Raw genomic sequence first — 16,616 nt, forward strand, 5'->3', positions numbered from 1 at the left:
AAGGATTAATTTCTCTGACAGATTGTGAAGATCACATTGAAACTGAACTTAATGCAGGTCTTTAAACTCCTCCAGGTAATGATACTCTGCCAGGTTTTAGCATAATACAATTATTCCTAATGAAAACCACAACATCAATAAGGAGGGTATGTGCTTTTGTAGAACAAAGTGTACTAGAAACATCACAGAAGGTGTAGCCCTCAGTCTGAGGTGTGGATGTAAAGAGAGGGGAAACTGCCACCTGTTGGTCAGACCAGTTCATCACACACAGTCCTGACAAAAGCTGAAATCACTGAAACTCTGATCACATCAGTCATTGAATGTGCTCTTATGAAGGACGTGAATAAGTGAGTGATGTAAGAGCATCTTAGTAAAGTAAAGCTTTAAATCACTGTGTAGCTAGTCAGCATTACACAGCCAAAACTGACACACCACAAGAAAAATATCACCTCATTGGAAATATAAAAACAATTACAATAAGCGTAAAATAGAAATATTACTCATTCAGCTCCTTTTCATCTTATTGTAATGCAGGACTGGATGTCACAGAAGATCTTAGTCCCTATTTGTAAGGGACCATATATTATGTATGGTTAAATATAATAAAATAAAATAAAATAAAATAAAATAAAATAAAATAAAATAAAATCCTTCATCACATAGATAGACATCAGACTAATTGAATATTCTATTTTAATTGACTCTCTTTTTTTGTGTCTTTTTTTTTTTTTTTTTCTTGAGCTAAAGTACATATAACTTTCCCCCTCTGGATTTATGCAATTATAAAACATTTATATCCAGGTGTTGTAGATTGTAGGTGATATAAGAAAACTTGATCAGGGTAGATACTCAGAGAATACAGCAATAAAGTAAAAACAAAGAGAAGTAGTAAAAATGTCACTCTTTAATTTAATTTAATTTAATTTAATTTAATTTAATTTAATTTAATTTAATAATAATAATGGACTGGATTTTATATAGCGCTTTTCTAGACACCCAAAGCGCTTTATATTATTGATCCATTATTCATTCGCTCTTACATTCTCCCTCTGGTGGTGGTAAACTGCATTCACAATTTAATTTAATTTACATTTTTTTAGACAATAAAAATACACAAATGGACACTTACAAAGAGTGAGATCTGTGTTTCCTTTATTTATTAATCTAGTAATGTATATAGCATCATAAACGTGTATTATCTGTTAATCCTACTGTGATTTTCATAAAACAGACACTTACGTCACTTACGACACTTTTTGGCCTCTCTGCTTTGCCGTAGTGTTTCACGCGCGCACTTTGACAACAACCGGAGCAGAATGAAGAGGAACTGCAGTGAAGACTTATAAAACTAACGATATATTATATCACACAGACACACAGGTGAATTAACAATAGTTTCGTCGTTAATAGTTCAGACATGAATACCTCTGCTGTTATATTAAAACAGACCGAGTCATTAACGAGGTAACCAAGGACAAATCCTTAGCAACACAGAGGAAAAGGGTTTAATATCATGTACGAAGAGGAAACGACAAAATGGTGAGAAAACAGAAACTTTTATATATATAAACGAAAGTACAGACTGTTTTCCCCTTCACTACAAAGTAAACTACTGAATTCTAATGGTTTTCTACACTAGAGAAGGAGTCTTGCTCCCAGTCAAGTGGCAAAACGGAAACAAGGAGGAGGAGGAGGAGATTCCAGTGGAGATGAAGAGTGGACATGTACAACTGTGAGTACATCAGCTTTTATATTTGACATATTATCACCTCTAAATAACTGGTGTTTCTTAATGTCTTCTATTAAAAACATGATCACTGGTTACATAAAATATAGTAACAAAGTGACACTAGATGTTATAGCATAGATTTTAACTATTTTAAAAAATCTATCAAATCTTACAGAAAATATTAAATTTTGTTAGATTCATTAAAGGTCTCTCAAAAATAGTTCAAATTTCCAATGGTATTCCTCTCTTCACGAAGTGTTTGAGTAAAGGTTTATTTGATTTAAATTTAGATATTTTTTCCCATTTCATTCACTAAAACTATTACAGTACAAAATCACAGTCTTTTTTTTTTTATGAATTTACTTACATAAAAGTAGGTAATTCTATCATTAAAAGTAATTTGTGTACCAAAATGATCCTTGTCATTATATAAAGACGAGAACAAACCCATAAATCTTAACACAATGTACAATCAACTGTAACTTTACTACATATATTAATATTAGTATAACTTTTGGAAAGTTTTTCTTTTGTTCAGATGACTATTACAAACAGTTTTTTCCCCCAGAAGAAATAACACAACTTGTTATGATGGTTGTTCGTTGTTTTATGTATACTCTTTGTTAGAGTTCTGTGTAAAATAAGAATAAAGATAAGCTCATTTGAAGTACTTTATACACTTGTGCATAGTTTAATATACAGCAGCGATAAGATTAAACTTTATTGATTGAGATAATCCTAACCTTTAAACAAGTAGATGTATGAAAGCCATTTGGCTTTGTTTTGATTTAGGTAGGATTTTTTGACCTCATTAACTTTGTCTAAAGAGACTGAATCTAAGCACCTACTTCAGGAGGGTTTTCCAACCTGCATGATTTAGAAACGGTTAAATGAGGGTTTAGATTTTTTTTTTTGTCTTGTAGCTTGAGGGATTTCCAAGTATCTTCATCAGACCCAACAGGGCATGAATACATTTTTTCATATTTTTGAGAAAGGTAATGACATTATTTGCACATTAACTTTGACTCCCATCAGGGGTTTTTTGGATGATTAATGGAATTACACTGAAATAATTGCCACATCATAGGCAAAACAGATTAATTTAAAGAGTGAACATCAGTGTTTGTGACTACAAATAAACCATCCTTAATGCTTTTTGCCAGGATAAGAGAAGAAAATGTGCAAATGAGGTGAGAGAAAGTCATATTTCTCCGTTCAGGAGGCCTCTGACACAGCTGAACAACCGCCCAACATGTATGGATGGTGAAAAGCATGTAAGTCTGATGAGTCTGACCATCACTGTATGTGAATACTGATTATAATACAATGACATAACTTTCTAAAATAATTTCCACAGGAGGCATTTATTCGAAGTATCCTCTCCAAGCCGTTTAAAATTCCCATTCCAAATTACACAGGTACGATTTCACTATGGCTTGTCTTTCTGTCTGGTGCAACAGCTAAGTGTTTAGCAGTTAACTTTAACTGCTTTCATCTTGGATTCCACTTAGGTTCACTGGGAATCAGGGCACTTGGTCTAAAGCGAGCCGGAGTGAGGAAAGCGCTTCACGATCCATTTGCAGAAGATGCACTCGTTCTTTATGAGCCTCCAACTCTGAGTGCTCATGAGCTCATCAAAAGTGACAAGTAGGTAGACGACGACCATGTCAACATCCCATTAGGCGTTTTATGTTGTTAATGCTCTCTGAAACAGCTGAGATTTTTCATTTTGTTCATCACTTGACTGTATTTCTGCACACTTTAAAAGAAGGACTTCATAGTTGCACTATTAATGTTTGTCCAGAGAGAAACTACCAGTCCATGTCGTTGTGGATCCAGTCTTAGGGAAAATCCTGCGACCCCATCAGAGAGAGGTGAGCCATTTTTCTTCACCTAAACTTAACACACAAAACACCAGATTTCACACTTATCAGGTCAATAGCTGGCTGGATCTGAAATTCTCCACTTGATTTACAGTCCCAGGTGTGGAATATAAATATCCTTACATAATAAATAGAGGCATTTTAATTTAACCAGACAGTATTAATAGAAGCTCCTTGTCACCATATCCTTTTGGTTTGTGGAAGATTTGCATGTGTTTATGGGAAGTTTGTATTGGAGTCTGTGAAGATAAAATCAGATTAGATAAAATAATCCTTTATTAATCCCACACTGGGGAAACTGCCTGGTTACAGCAGCGAAAGGCAAGAACAATATTAATAGTAAAAAAAAAAAGTTACATCTGTATATTAAAATGGTAGGAGATAAGGGTACAATAAATATAATAGTAAAAAAAAAAAAGTTATTTAAAAGACCGATAAAGGGCCAATAAATGAAAAGGGATAACACACAATCACAAGCTATCTTACATAAAAAAGTATAAATACACAGAAAGAGTATAAATAGTAGAAGTGCATATGTATTTAGTGTTGCGGTAGTAGAGGAGTAGAAGAGAGGCAGTGAAGGACTAGCGAGCGAGTGATGAAATCTCCACATTGAAATGAGAATATTGTGGATGTTATCATGGATGCTCAGAACAAAACAGACCCCAACTCAAACTTTTGCTAATCTTCCACAGTGAGCCTGTAAAAGGCTAAAGGAATGAGCACATTATGGTTGTTTTAATGCTGTCCAGTCAACTCTAGGATACTTGAAGTAATTGGACGTACTTCCTGTTTTCAGGGGGTGAAATTTCTGTGGGACTGTGTGACGGGCAGACGCATCCAAGGATCATTTGGCTGCATCATGGCCGACGAGATGGGTCTGGGAAAGACTTTGCAGTGCATCGCCCTCATGTGGACCCTGTTACGCCAAAGCCCTGATGCTAAACCGGAGATAGACAAAGCTATTGTGGTGTCGCCTTCCAGTTTGGTTCGTAATTGGTACAATGAGGTGGGAAAGTGGCTGGGAGGACGAGTGACACCAGTGGCCATCGATGGAGGTTCAAAGGACGAGATAGACAGACAGTTAGGTAAAAACTGTCTCCAATGAACCTCAGCTTTTATACGCTGAAATGACTGATAGGAATTAAGACAACTTCAACTATGGTTATACACAGAAAAGCTGCATTTTAATTTGTTGTTGTGACTAAAAGGAGACGTTTAAAGGCCAAACCTTGGACTAAAAGACATACTGGAGTATAAGACATTTTGAGGCAAGACACTAAAGTAGTTGATTGGTCCAACAAATAGCCAAAAATGAATAATGAACATTACTTCCATCCACAAGACTGTTCAGAAAGAATTTAAGAAAAAAATCTAGGCTAATCATATTTTTTAGTTCAGAATAGAGTTTAGTATTCACTGTGGTTCCAGGCTGATCATTGGTAATGTGCAGGAGGGTCATACATACGTTATGTTCATATCTCATACGGTGACTGCTGCTTTGACCCACATCTGCTCCTCTTTGGATTATTTTCTATACACATAAATAACACTATTGCAAGACTGCATGATTCTTCAGGTTCATTGTTTACTACTATGTACTACTATTACTTCTATATTGACCTGCATTGTAGTTTATTGTTATTTATATACAGTAGTTTATTAGACAGCGAGGCTTGAATTTCTAAGGCACACATGAATGATAGTTGTTTTGGCTTTGCTTAACAAATCAGCAATATCTTTTTAATTGTTTCATCCAAGGTATTTGGTTTAGGATCTGAGACAGGAAGCAAGATTTCCAACTACAGTTTGGTTGTTGAACTAAAACCTAATGAACACCAAGTAAAATGTGCTTTTACTCTTTGTCTTTTAGTGTTTTTGTACCTATTCTGTTTGACTGGTCTGTATAGACAAGCACTGGTAAAAAGTTTTACTTTACTTGTGAAATTAATCCTCTGATGAAGCTGTTTGGTAATTAATTATGGTTTTCTCTATTGTACCTTAGTGAACTTCATCTCTCAGCACGGTCTGAGGGTACCTACTCCAATCCTCATCATATCCTATGAGACATTTCGACTGCATGCTCATGTGCTGCACAAAGGCAAAGTTGGACTTGTTATCTGTGATGAGGTATTTTCTGTGTCTTCCATTACACCACAGACTTTCCAAACACTGCTGTTTAGATGGTACAGTATTAATAGCTGTTTGCTGTAGGGTCATCGTTTGAAGAACTCTGACAACCAAACTTACCAGGCTCTGAACGCCATGAGTGCCCAGAGGAGAGTACTGATATCAGGCACTCCAATCCAGAACGACCTGCTGGAATACTTCAGTCTTGTCCACTTTGTTAATGCTGGGATCCTCGGTAAGCAGCCGCACATGTACAAACCTGCATCATTTTTGTCCATGTCTGTCTCCTGACCCTGGATCGTATCTGTTTCCACATGATGACAGGTACAGCCCAGGAGTTTAAAAAGCGCTTTGAGCTTCCCATCCTCAAAGGTCGAGACGCAGATGCCAGTGATAAAGACAGACAAACCGGAGAGGAGAAACTCAAGGAGCTGATCAGCATCGTCAACAGGTCAATAGAGGAATTTTAGCCATGGTGTTTTATGTGCTCAGTTTTTATGACAGGTAAACAGGCAATGGGCTGTAATACTGAGGAAGGCATTTGCTTGTGCTTATGTGCAAATACAAATCAGGAACCTGGCAGCAAATATCAACATTTTCCCACAATGCTTGAGAGGATGCCATTGAGAAATCCCATTTTTCAACCATTCACATCATTGACTTGATACACAGCTGAATGAAGGCTGCTTTTATATTTACAAAATAGGACAAACAATTCATAGGTTCAGTGATTTTGAGATTATTTTTCTAAACAGGCTTTCATTTACTTGTATAATTATTGATTATTCAGTCATCTTTAGTGAATGACTTTTAACTAATCTGATAATTACCAGAAATTATTAAAACTAGAGATGAACAAGAATGTGATTTGTCAAATAGACAGAACAGTAAGCATAGTCGACCTGTCTTTAAGAGTCGACAATTTTTTTTAGCTTTATTATTTATATTATTTTTGTCTTCATATTATTTATAAACTTATAGAACTATTTGAATAATATAAATAGAACTATAGAAGTATATACATGAATGTGTCTTGTATTTTTTTTAAACTATTTTTGCAAAATGAAATAAGCTTTTTTGAAATGTCAGTTATCTATTTTTTTTTTTTTTTACTTTATTCAAGAAATATGTGAACCACTTACCACTTTTCATTTCTTGGATTCCTGTGTGCTCTTGAACATGATTGAGCTTGATGACAATGAGTTTTTGCATCATATTTTAATGACATGCATTTATTTGTGTGTTTTCTGGACAGCTAATTAACTCACTTTACTGTCAGTCTCATTTGTTAAATTAAAAACCAGGTAACCTACAGAGAAATGGGTAGAAAATGTCACCTTCACACATATCTTAGTATTTACCTGCTTTGCATCATACATTGATCATGTGTTGTTTTCAGAGAACATGACAGTGTTAAGTTTGTATTAAACTGTGGTTTTACTTTAGACGCCTTGTTGTGTTTGAGCAGGTGTCTGATAAGGAGAACCTCTGACATCCTGTCAAAGTATCTGCCGGTGAAGATTGAGCAGGTCGTCTGCTGCAGGTGTGTTCAGCCTGAAGCATAGAAAGCATAGAATCTGATTGGAGTTTCTGTATTCAGACTCATTGTTTATATCATATTACACATTTTATTTATTCTACTTTTCACACATGTAAAGACCTGTTCAATGTGTGTATTTGCGTCCTTTCAGACTAACACCCCTTCAGACAGAGCTGTATAAACGCTTCCTGCGACAGGCCAAACCCATAGAGACATTACAGGAGGGCAAAATCAGTGTGTCCTCCCTGTCCTCCATTACATCACTTAAGAAACTGTGCAATCGTAAGTACCAAACCTGAACAACTGATCAGATACTCCACTGCTGCCCACACAAAACCACCCTTTTTTTATGTGAAGCTCGTGGAAGGTTGACTCCAGTATAATTTTAATATCAGATCAATGATGAAGGATGTCTGATTAGTCTTGTACAACATGTAGAATGAACATGTGAAGTACCTTAAACGCTGTTCTGTGTCTCAGACCCGGCTCTTATCTATGATAAGTGTGTGGAGGGTGAGGAGGGTTTCGAGGGAGCGTTGGATTTGTTTCCTTCCGGCTACAACACGAAGGCTGTGGAACCTCAGTTGTCTGGTAACTACAGTCACTGACATGAACATACACTGTTTGCTTTCTATGTGCTTCCCTGTTTATGAGGTGGTACAATAAACCACTCTCCTTACATTCAGGTTATGTTGCCGAGCAAAGAGTTGCACTTCTTCCCACCCTTTTTTGAGCGTGTAAATGAAACTATTGTGCTGTTTTTATTTTTATATTGGGAAGCAGGTGCAAATTGTTATGGAAATGTTCAACTGATAACCCACACACAAAGAGGAGGAGAGAAAGTTAGAGTTAAAATAAATAAATGCATTTATTGAGAAGTCAATCACAGAGAAACTCTGTAAGTGAAGTCTGATTAAACAAGAGAAAACTAAAGATTATATAGAACCAAATCCAACCCCCTCAAACTATGATGTCATTCTTTACGTACATCATACCACTCCTTCTCTGCTCCGTGAAGAGGTCATGATGACCTCTCCACTCTAACCTTGCTTGGATCCAATCTGGAGTGCAGGCGCCATCCTCTATCTACACATTCAGACATTTAGGTGTTTGGGTTTTAACTCAAGGCAAGAACTCCGTTCCTGGGTTGGGGGTGTTACAGAGTGGTAAACATCACACATAATGAATAATGACTCAGCATTAAAAGAAGATGTACTAACAGTATAAAATATAAAGAGTATAAAATATAAAAGTAAATTTTTCCACCACAAAATCAATATATGTCTGTCACTGCAGACAAGAAATTTAAACATACACACATACATGTGCGAAGACAGTAACCAAGATATAACTCACAAAATAAATAAATAATAATAGATATACGTATAAACACATGTACACACGTATACGCATACATAAGTGCATCATTACAATTGGCAGTCATACCTAAAACAATTAAGGATAAAAGAAAAACAACACAGAACACTTGCATATTTTATAGCCCCTTAACCCTAACCAACCCCATTCCACAGATCTTTCTCTAAATTTCATGACATGCTGGATATTTCAAATAAACACATAAAAATACAAAATAATAATAGAGTTCAATCATAGCTCGAGCTACATCTGTTGTGCTATTTTTCCTGTCTAAGATTGTCTTGATTGTTGGCTTTTGTATTATTATTTATGTTTTACTTGTTCACATATGTGTTAAATTTCATTGCATGTTCGGAATAAATCACTCAAGCCGATTCAAAATCAAGAGTGCATTGTTCACATCTAGTAGCTAATAGTCTTTTTCTGCGATCCAGGAAAAATGCTGGTTCTTGACTATATTCTGGCGATGACGAGAAGCACATCCAGTGACAAGGTAGTGCTGGTCTCCAACTACACTCAAACACTGGACCTCTTTGAGAAGCTGTGCAGATCTAGAAGGTGCTGTTTGTCAAACTCCCACAGTAATATGTGTGTGTTCATGAATTTATTACGTCATTTGTGCAGTAACCCTTGTGCGGGTCGTTTTGCAGATACCTTTATGTTCGACTGGATGGTACAATGTCGATCAAGAAACGGGCAAAGATAGTGGAGAGATTCAACAGTCCATCTGTGAGTGGGAAACATCGGATTAATGCAATGAATGTTAAGGAGCAGTGGTGTAACATGTTTGTGTCTTGTTTTAACAGAATCCAGAGTTCATCTTCATGCTGAGCAGCAAGGCTGGTGGATGTGGTCTGAATCTGATTGGTGCTAATCGTTTGGTGATGTTTGATCCTGACTGGAATCCAGCCAATGATGAGCAGGCAATGGCACGAGTGTGGAGAGACGGACAGAAGAAGACATGTTACATCTACAGACTGCTCTCTGTGAGTGTCACACAGTGATAAGACTTTACCCAGTTGATTACTGCTACACAGGGTGTCATCAGGGATTGGACCCTCACCACTTCAATGATGAAAACCATGTAAACCCTAGAAATGTAACACTGTGAAGACAGAGATCAATATTCTGCTTACAATACAGTTTACCATTTCATGCAAGATTGGGGCGGCCATGGCTCAGATGGTAGAGTGGGTCGTTCAATAACCGAAGGATTGGCGGTTCAAATCCCGCTCTGTCCTAGTCAGTCCATTGTGTCCTTGGGCAAGACACACCACCCTCCTTGCCTCCAGTGCTGTTACCCACACTGGTGTATGAATGCGTATGAATGTTTGGTGGTGGTCGTAGGGGTCATTGGTGCGAATTGGCAGCCACGCTTCTGTCAGTCTGCCCCAGGGCAACTGTGGCTACAGATGTAGTTTGCCACCACCAGAGGGAGAATGTGAGAGCGAATGAAAAATGGGTCAATAACGTAAAGCGCTTTGAGTGACCAAAAAAGTGCTATATAAAGATTAAGATTGATGAGAAAAGTGCAAGCCATCTTTAACATTTTAATATTTTTTTTTTTTATGATAACAGTAGATATTTTTCATACTTATTGATAGACAAATCTAAATAAAGTATAGTTTTACTTTTTGGATGGAAGCATATTTTCCCTCTTGAGACCCAGCAATGCATTTTTGTCATCTGTAGAGGACAAGAATTTCATAGGTTTACTTTAAAAAAAACAACAACAAAGAACAGCACAACATGCTGTCCACTGCAAAGGACATTTCATAAAAAAAAGAAAAAAAATTATCTGAAAAACCGGCTGCATCATGCTGTTTCCAAACAGGACAGTTATTTAATGGAATAAAGCCAAAACTTTTAATTTACTGGCAAGTCAGGAGCTCTGGAGCAGCAGATTTTTTTATATATAAAAATATAAATAAAACATAGTTTTGCTTTTTGGATGGAAGTACATATATTTACTAACATCAGCCAGGAGCGCTGGCACCTGGACCAAACCATATCATGAAATAAGGAGGGGGGAGATGGGGGTTAGAGGCTGACTGGATTTTATTATTTTTTTGCCAAAAAAAAAAACTACTGCAAAGAACAAATATGGTTATTAGTGCCTTGTGAAACAAACAGTCTTTTAATGACGGTAATGATGATAATAATAATGTTCATTAAAACTGACTAATGTTCTACTATTTTCTAGGGCCCCTGTCAGTTGTGGGTGCCCCTGCTGCTACATGATGTCTATTTTAGGTTTTCATTGTGTGTTATTCATCTTAATATCCTTAAAGGCATTTGTTATATTTCTGTTCTAAAAATGCAGTAAATTATAACAGCATATGAGAATCTGTATTGTTCGTCTGTTTCTGTGCTGACAGACGGGGACCATAGAGGAGAAGATCCTACAGAGACAGGCCCATAAGAAAGCCCTGAGCAGCTGTGTGGTGGACGAGGAGCAGGATGTGGAGCGTCACTTCTCTCTGGGGGAACTCCGAGAACTCTTCACTCTCAACGAGGAGACTACGAGTGACACGCATGACAAGTAAGTCATGATTTACACTCACCAGTTGTTTCACACTGATCACTCTGCTCAGTTTGTTGTTGGAACTACAGATTTGTGTGCCTGTTGGTTGTGTACTACAATATGAGCCGTGACAGAAACAGCTTGTCTAAAGCCCATTAACACGCTACACAGCTGTTGTAGCTAAATACTGACGTCCTGTCTTGAAATGGTGGGTTACACTGATCAACTCTTCAGCTGTTGTTTTTCACTTTTCATGCTAAAATGACAGCTCTATTTTTTTAGACCTATAACTATATAGCGCTGTTCTTAGGCATAGTTACAAAGTGGTTCAGTGGTACAGAATATAGTGGAATGAAAGCGTACTTTTATTGTCGTAAGAATTACGAAAGACAAAGAAAATGCATGAGAATAAAACAGAAAAACCAGAAGTGATAATACAACCAAAGTTGGGCATGAAAGTTATTTTGTTGTTCTGTAAACAACAAAACCAAAACATACAGTATAATCACACCAAGTCATTATACAGAAGTTCTTAAAACTTCCTGATTCCAAAAGTCTGATGTCCAAAGGAAGAGCATGTCACAGAGTAGGACTGTTGAGGTACAGTCCCTTTGTTTAGTTTGAGTCCAAACCTCAGTTTTGTAATAGTTGTTTATTGAACCATCTAAACTGACTAAGGCAGTACAGGAGTCAGTGACTGTCATGAATTCAGGAGTTTTCCATGGAAAATGTCTGCGATTCCCATTAATTACTTGACCACGGTCTCATAATGAACTGTTAATATCTTTTTACCCTGCTCATAATAATATAAAAGATCACCAGCGTGTTTGGCACCTGAAGCCACCAGCAGCTCATTGACTTACTGTAATTCTGTCTTAAATGGTCCTAAGTGTAAGATTCATGCATCGGTTACTTGTGTCTGTGTTGTGTTGGGTGGTTGTTTGTGATAACCACATAGGAATCAGTTTACAGGCTTTTAAATGGATGTAGGACAGAATGAACAGGCTAAAACACACATCATGTCCATAGTATGAACAAATGTCACATGTTGAGCCTTTAATCACTAAGACCTTATTTCACTATAACTGATCTACGTAGCAACATTAATGTTATAAACAACCCATGATCTAATACTGTGAAATACAATTGCTTTAATAAGCCATTTATCATTCTTCTGTATGAGGAAATGGTCTAAAAATATGACACATGACTTGTGTAATACTTGTATTTATCTCACACAAAACTGGAGCACAAACTGGACAAAATTAAAACTTATTAATTCAGCTGATTGAGGTCAAACTTGATACTGTATGATAAGAAATCCTGATGTTATCTTAGGGATTTAACAATATTTTTCTGGTTGTTGTTGCTATATCCTCCTAAGACCCATAAAAGGTTTGGCTTTATTTTACATTAAATAACTGTCTTGATGGGAAACTGCATATTTTTTATGGAATGCCCTTTGTAGTGGACAGTGTTTTTTTTCGTTTGTTTGTTTTTTCTTTAACCCTTTCATGCATGAATTATGAAAACCCTTGTCAATTTTTTTTTCTTGAATGTTTTTATTCCTCCTTGGACATGAAAAAAACAATGCAATCAAGTTTTTTTTTTTCTTTTTTTTTTCATGGAGTTACAAAAATGTTCGTGCATTAAATTTTTGAAGTAAGAAACGTGTTTAAATTCCAATATCAGAAAGTGATATGAAAACAATGAAATAAAAACATTTTTAATACTGCTAGTCTGATGTTTTCTCACATTTTAACATATTGTAATGCTAGTTATTACTCACTTCATGGAGATAATATGCAAAAAAGAAAAAAAGTCTAACAATTAACAACTGATTTACACTTGTTAGTGCAGATCAGGTTTATCAAGAACAGCAAAGTTACAGTAATGGTATGAATTGCAGTGGATGAGATGATGCATACGTGTCCACTATATTGGCTGATATGGAACTAAAACAACAAAACCCATAAATATACAACAGTTTAGAATAACTGTCCACTGTAGTGACCGCTATGCATGAAAGGGTTAAAGTAAAGCTGTGAATTTCTTGTCCCCTACAGAGGACAAAAACGCATTGCTGGGTCTCAAAATGATATACCAGGGTTCCTGTGGGGTCTTAAAAAGTCTTGAATGTATAAATCTGCATTTAATACCTTATAAAAGTTTTTAAAAGGTATGAAATTTGGTATGGTAGGTCTTAAGTTATGTTGCCGTAAACTTGTTGGTTGTACTGTGTTTAATGTGTCTGTGAAATGTCCAAGATGCAAAGAAAGTGACGTTGGTCTACTCAGTTCCACCCATTTCAACCCGACAATTTAAAATGAAATTAGGAACCAAGTATCACTAACTTTGCAGCCCTCAGTGAGAAATGACAAGAAACAGTGGGAATCAAGGCATTGGAGTAAATCAATATATTTTCCGAAATTCTAGGAGTCGCAAAGTTTTGCCAGTATGTGAAATAGGCTGTGAAATGAGCATTAACTTCTATTCTAAGTAGTCTTAAAAAGTCTTAAATTTAACTTGTAGAAACCTGTAGTAACCCTGTATAACCAGGACAGATTTAGTTTTATTTGCCTCTTCAAAAATAAAAAATAAATTTCAAGATCATGGTTTATGTTTCAGGTTGGAAAATCTTTGAAACAGTCTTGTGGGACAGTGTGGATTGTCCTAACACACTAATGTCTTATTACATACCAGGGTTCCTGCAGGGTCTTAAAAAGTCTTAAAAGTCTTGAATCTACAAATCTGCATTTAATACCTTAAAAAAGTCTTAAAAAGGTTTTAAATTTGATATGGTAGGTCTTAAGTTATGTTGCCATAAACATGTTGGCTGTATTGTGTTTAAATGTGTCTGTGAAATGTCCAAGATGCAAAGAAAGTAACATTGGTCTACTCAGTTCCACCTGTTCCAACCTGACGATTTATAATGAAATTAGGAACCAATTTTGGCTAACTTTGCAGCTCACGGTGAGAAATGACCTGGAACAATGGGAGTCAAGGCATTGGAGTAAATCAATACATTTTCCTAAATTCTAGGTGTCATGAATTTTTGCCAGTATGTGAAACAGGCTGTGAAATGAGCATTAAATTCTGTTCTAAGTACTCTTAAAAAGATCTTAAAAAGTCTTAATTTAAGTTGTAGAAACCTGTAGGAACCCTGACGTATTTGTGAATGACTGAGGGTTTGATTTAGATTATTTCAGCTCTATGTTGAAGACTCTCTTGCTCCCTCTTGTGGTGTTTCCAGGTTTCGCTGCCGCCGTTGTGTGAATGGTAGAGAGGTTCGGCCTCCTGCAGACGACTCAGACTGTACCAGCGACCTCTCCCAGTGGAACCACTGCTTCGATAAGAAGGGCCTCAGGGACCAGGTGCTGAAATCGTCCTGGGACGCTGCTGTCAGCTTCGTCTTCCACCAGCGCTCACACGAGGACCAGAGAGGAATAGTATAGACAGAGGAAGGCAGCACATCGTGTATATATTGTACTCATATTTATTTGTTATTAAACATCTGTCTGTTTCTTTACTATTATTAAAGCACAACAATAAAGGAAACTGATTCATCACATTTTATTTCTAGTTAGAGGGTGCTCTTCTATGCGTATGTACATCAGGGTTGCAAATAGTTCATTAAGCTTAAAAGCTGTGGGGAAGTCACAAACACAATACATTTAGGACCACAACAACTAACCCTTAACCCTCAAAGACCTAAACAGGCACCAACAACCAAAGTCATCTACTCACCTAAAAGTTTAATAGCTTTTAAATAAATAATCCTATCAATATCCTATCATGTAATTAATTGAAGTAAAATGCTGTTTTTCAGCTTCTCATCATCTTCAGATATGACCCATTTGGACATTCAGAGGTTCCATACCAAAAATGACAATTTTTTCCTCTGCAGCATTGATTTACTAATAAAACCCATGAAGTCTGATGAATGACTGGTTGTTGTAGACACTTGTTTTTATGTTCAGTTCAGTTGCTTTTCTCAGGTTTCTCTGTTTTAATGTAATAACCTTTGAATTTACTCAGGTTTTTTGAACATCTATATGATCTGTAAATTAACCCTTTCATGCATGAATTATGAGAACCTTAATGGGTCAAAACGTAGTCATGTCCTGTCAGAGAGCGAAGTTTAATTGATGGCCATTCCAACATTTATTTCAATATAAAGTAGCTCCTTGTTTTGGATAATCTCTTGTGATCCAACTAAAGCAAAAAGGAATATAAAAATAAAATGTGGGTCAAATTGTCTCTGAAATGTCCCTTTAGAGAGATTTTGAATACCGTTTTTTGACCCTAATCATCTTATTTTTCCTGAGTGTTTTTATTCCCCTTTAGGCATGAAAAAACAATGCGATTGAAAAAATTTTTAATGAACCTATTTTTCATGGAGTTGCCAAAATATCCACTCAGCTGGATACCATGCATTTAATTTTTGAAGCAAAGAAACATGTATTTACTGATACACTGTGAAAGCTATGAAATAATTTTTTAAAATGCTGCTAATCTGATATTTTGTCATATTTTAACATACTCTAATATTAGTTATTACTCACTTTATGGAGATAATATGCAAAAAACACAACTTTTTGTTTAAGAAAAATGGTTAATTACAGTCTATTAACAATAACAAGCAATTGATTTACACTCAAACATGTTAGTGCTGATCAGGTTTATCAAAAATGGCAAAGTTACAGTAATGGTATGAATTACAATGTATGGGATGAGGTATAGGCGTCCACTGTGTTGGCTGAATATGGAAGTAAAACAACAAAATCCATGAATATACAAGAGAACAGCTGTAGAATAACGGTCCACTGTAGTGACCACTATGCATGAAAGGGTTAAACATTAGGAAAACACCTGATTTTCACTGAAGGAAAAGTTAAACGTAGAGAAAAATTCAGGCTGAAGTCATCATAAAAATAGTGTCAGATCTTGAAAATATTCCTGGTTATGATAGTAAACTTACAAAAAACACATATTTCAACTACAAAATAAAATGTAATTATTGAAGTAAATTTCTGTAAGTTGAAAATAACTACAATTCCATTACAATAGAATGTAGTGCAATGTAATGCAAAAGCTCACTTGATCTTGATTTTCAGTATGAATACAGACCGTGAAAGTGGGGCGTCATGATCCTTCTACCTTTTTGGGTTTTAACCTTTAATCTTTTGCTTAATTCAAAATTTTTTGTTGAATTTAAGATTTTTTTTGGCTTAATTCAAGATTTTTGTACTTAAATGAAGCTTTTTTTGCTTAATTCAAGATTTTTTCCTTAATTCAACCTAATTTTTTTGTTTTGCTTAATTCAAGATTTTTTTTTTTTTTTTTTTGCTAAATTTGACATTTTTTTTAGTTTAATTCAAGATTATTATTTTTTACTTAATTGAAGATTTTTTTTTTTTTTTTTGCTTAATT

At 35.8% G+C, this 16,616-nt stretch overlaps 1 protein-coding gene across 1 annotated transcript; it reads left to right on the forward strand.

Annotated features, from left to right (window-relative positions):
• The first annotated feature begins 1,328 nt into the window (after positions 1–1,328).
• On the forward strand, positions 1,329–14,697 carry rad54l (RAD54 like). Its single transcript, XM_030132461.1, has 18 exons — positions 1,329–1,539; positions 1,640–1,732; positions 2,893–3,003; positions 3,087–3,147; positions 3,241–3,376; positions 3,534–3,603; positions 4,412–4,700; positions 5,618–5,742; positions 5,827–5,977; positions 6,067–6,193; positions 7,211–7,285; positions 7,434–7,564; positions 7,763–7,873; positions 9,094–9,217; positions 9,310–9,388; positions 9,466–9,645; positions 11,038–11,201; positions 14,437–14,697. The coding sequence occupies exons 1-18, from the start codon at positions 1,537–1,539 to the stop codon at positions 14,636–14,638; spliced, it is 2,232 nt and encodes a 743-aa protein (XP_029988321.1). The 5' UTR covers positions 1,329–1,536; the 3' UTR covers positions 14,639–14,697.
• Positions 14,698–16,616: the final 1,919 nt, after the last annotated feature.

Source organism: Sphaeramia orbicularis, chromosome 4 (genome assembly GCF_902148855.1).
Source record: "Sphaeramia orbicularis chromosome 4, fSphaOr1.1, whole genome shotgun sequence".
Classification (NCBI taxonomy): Eukaryota; Metazoa; Chordata; class Actinopteri; order Kurtiformes; family Apogonidae; genus Sphaeramia; species Sphaeramia orbicularis.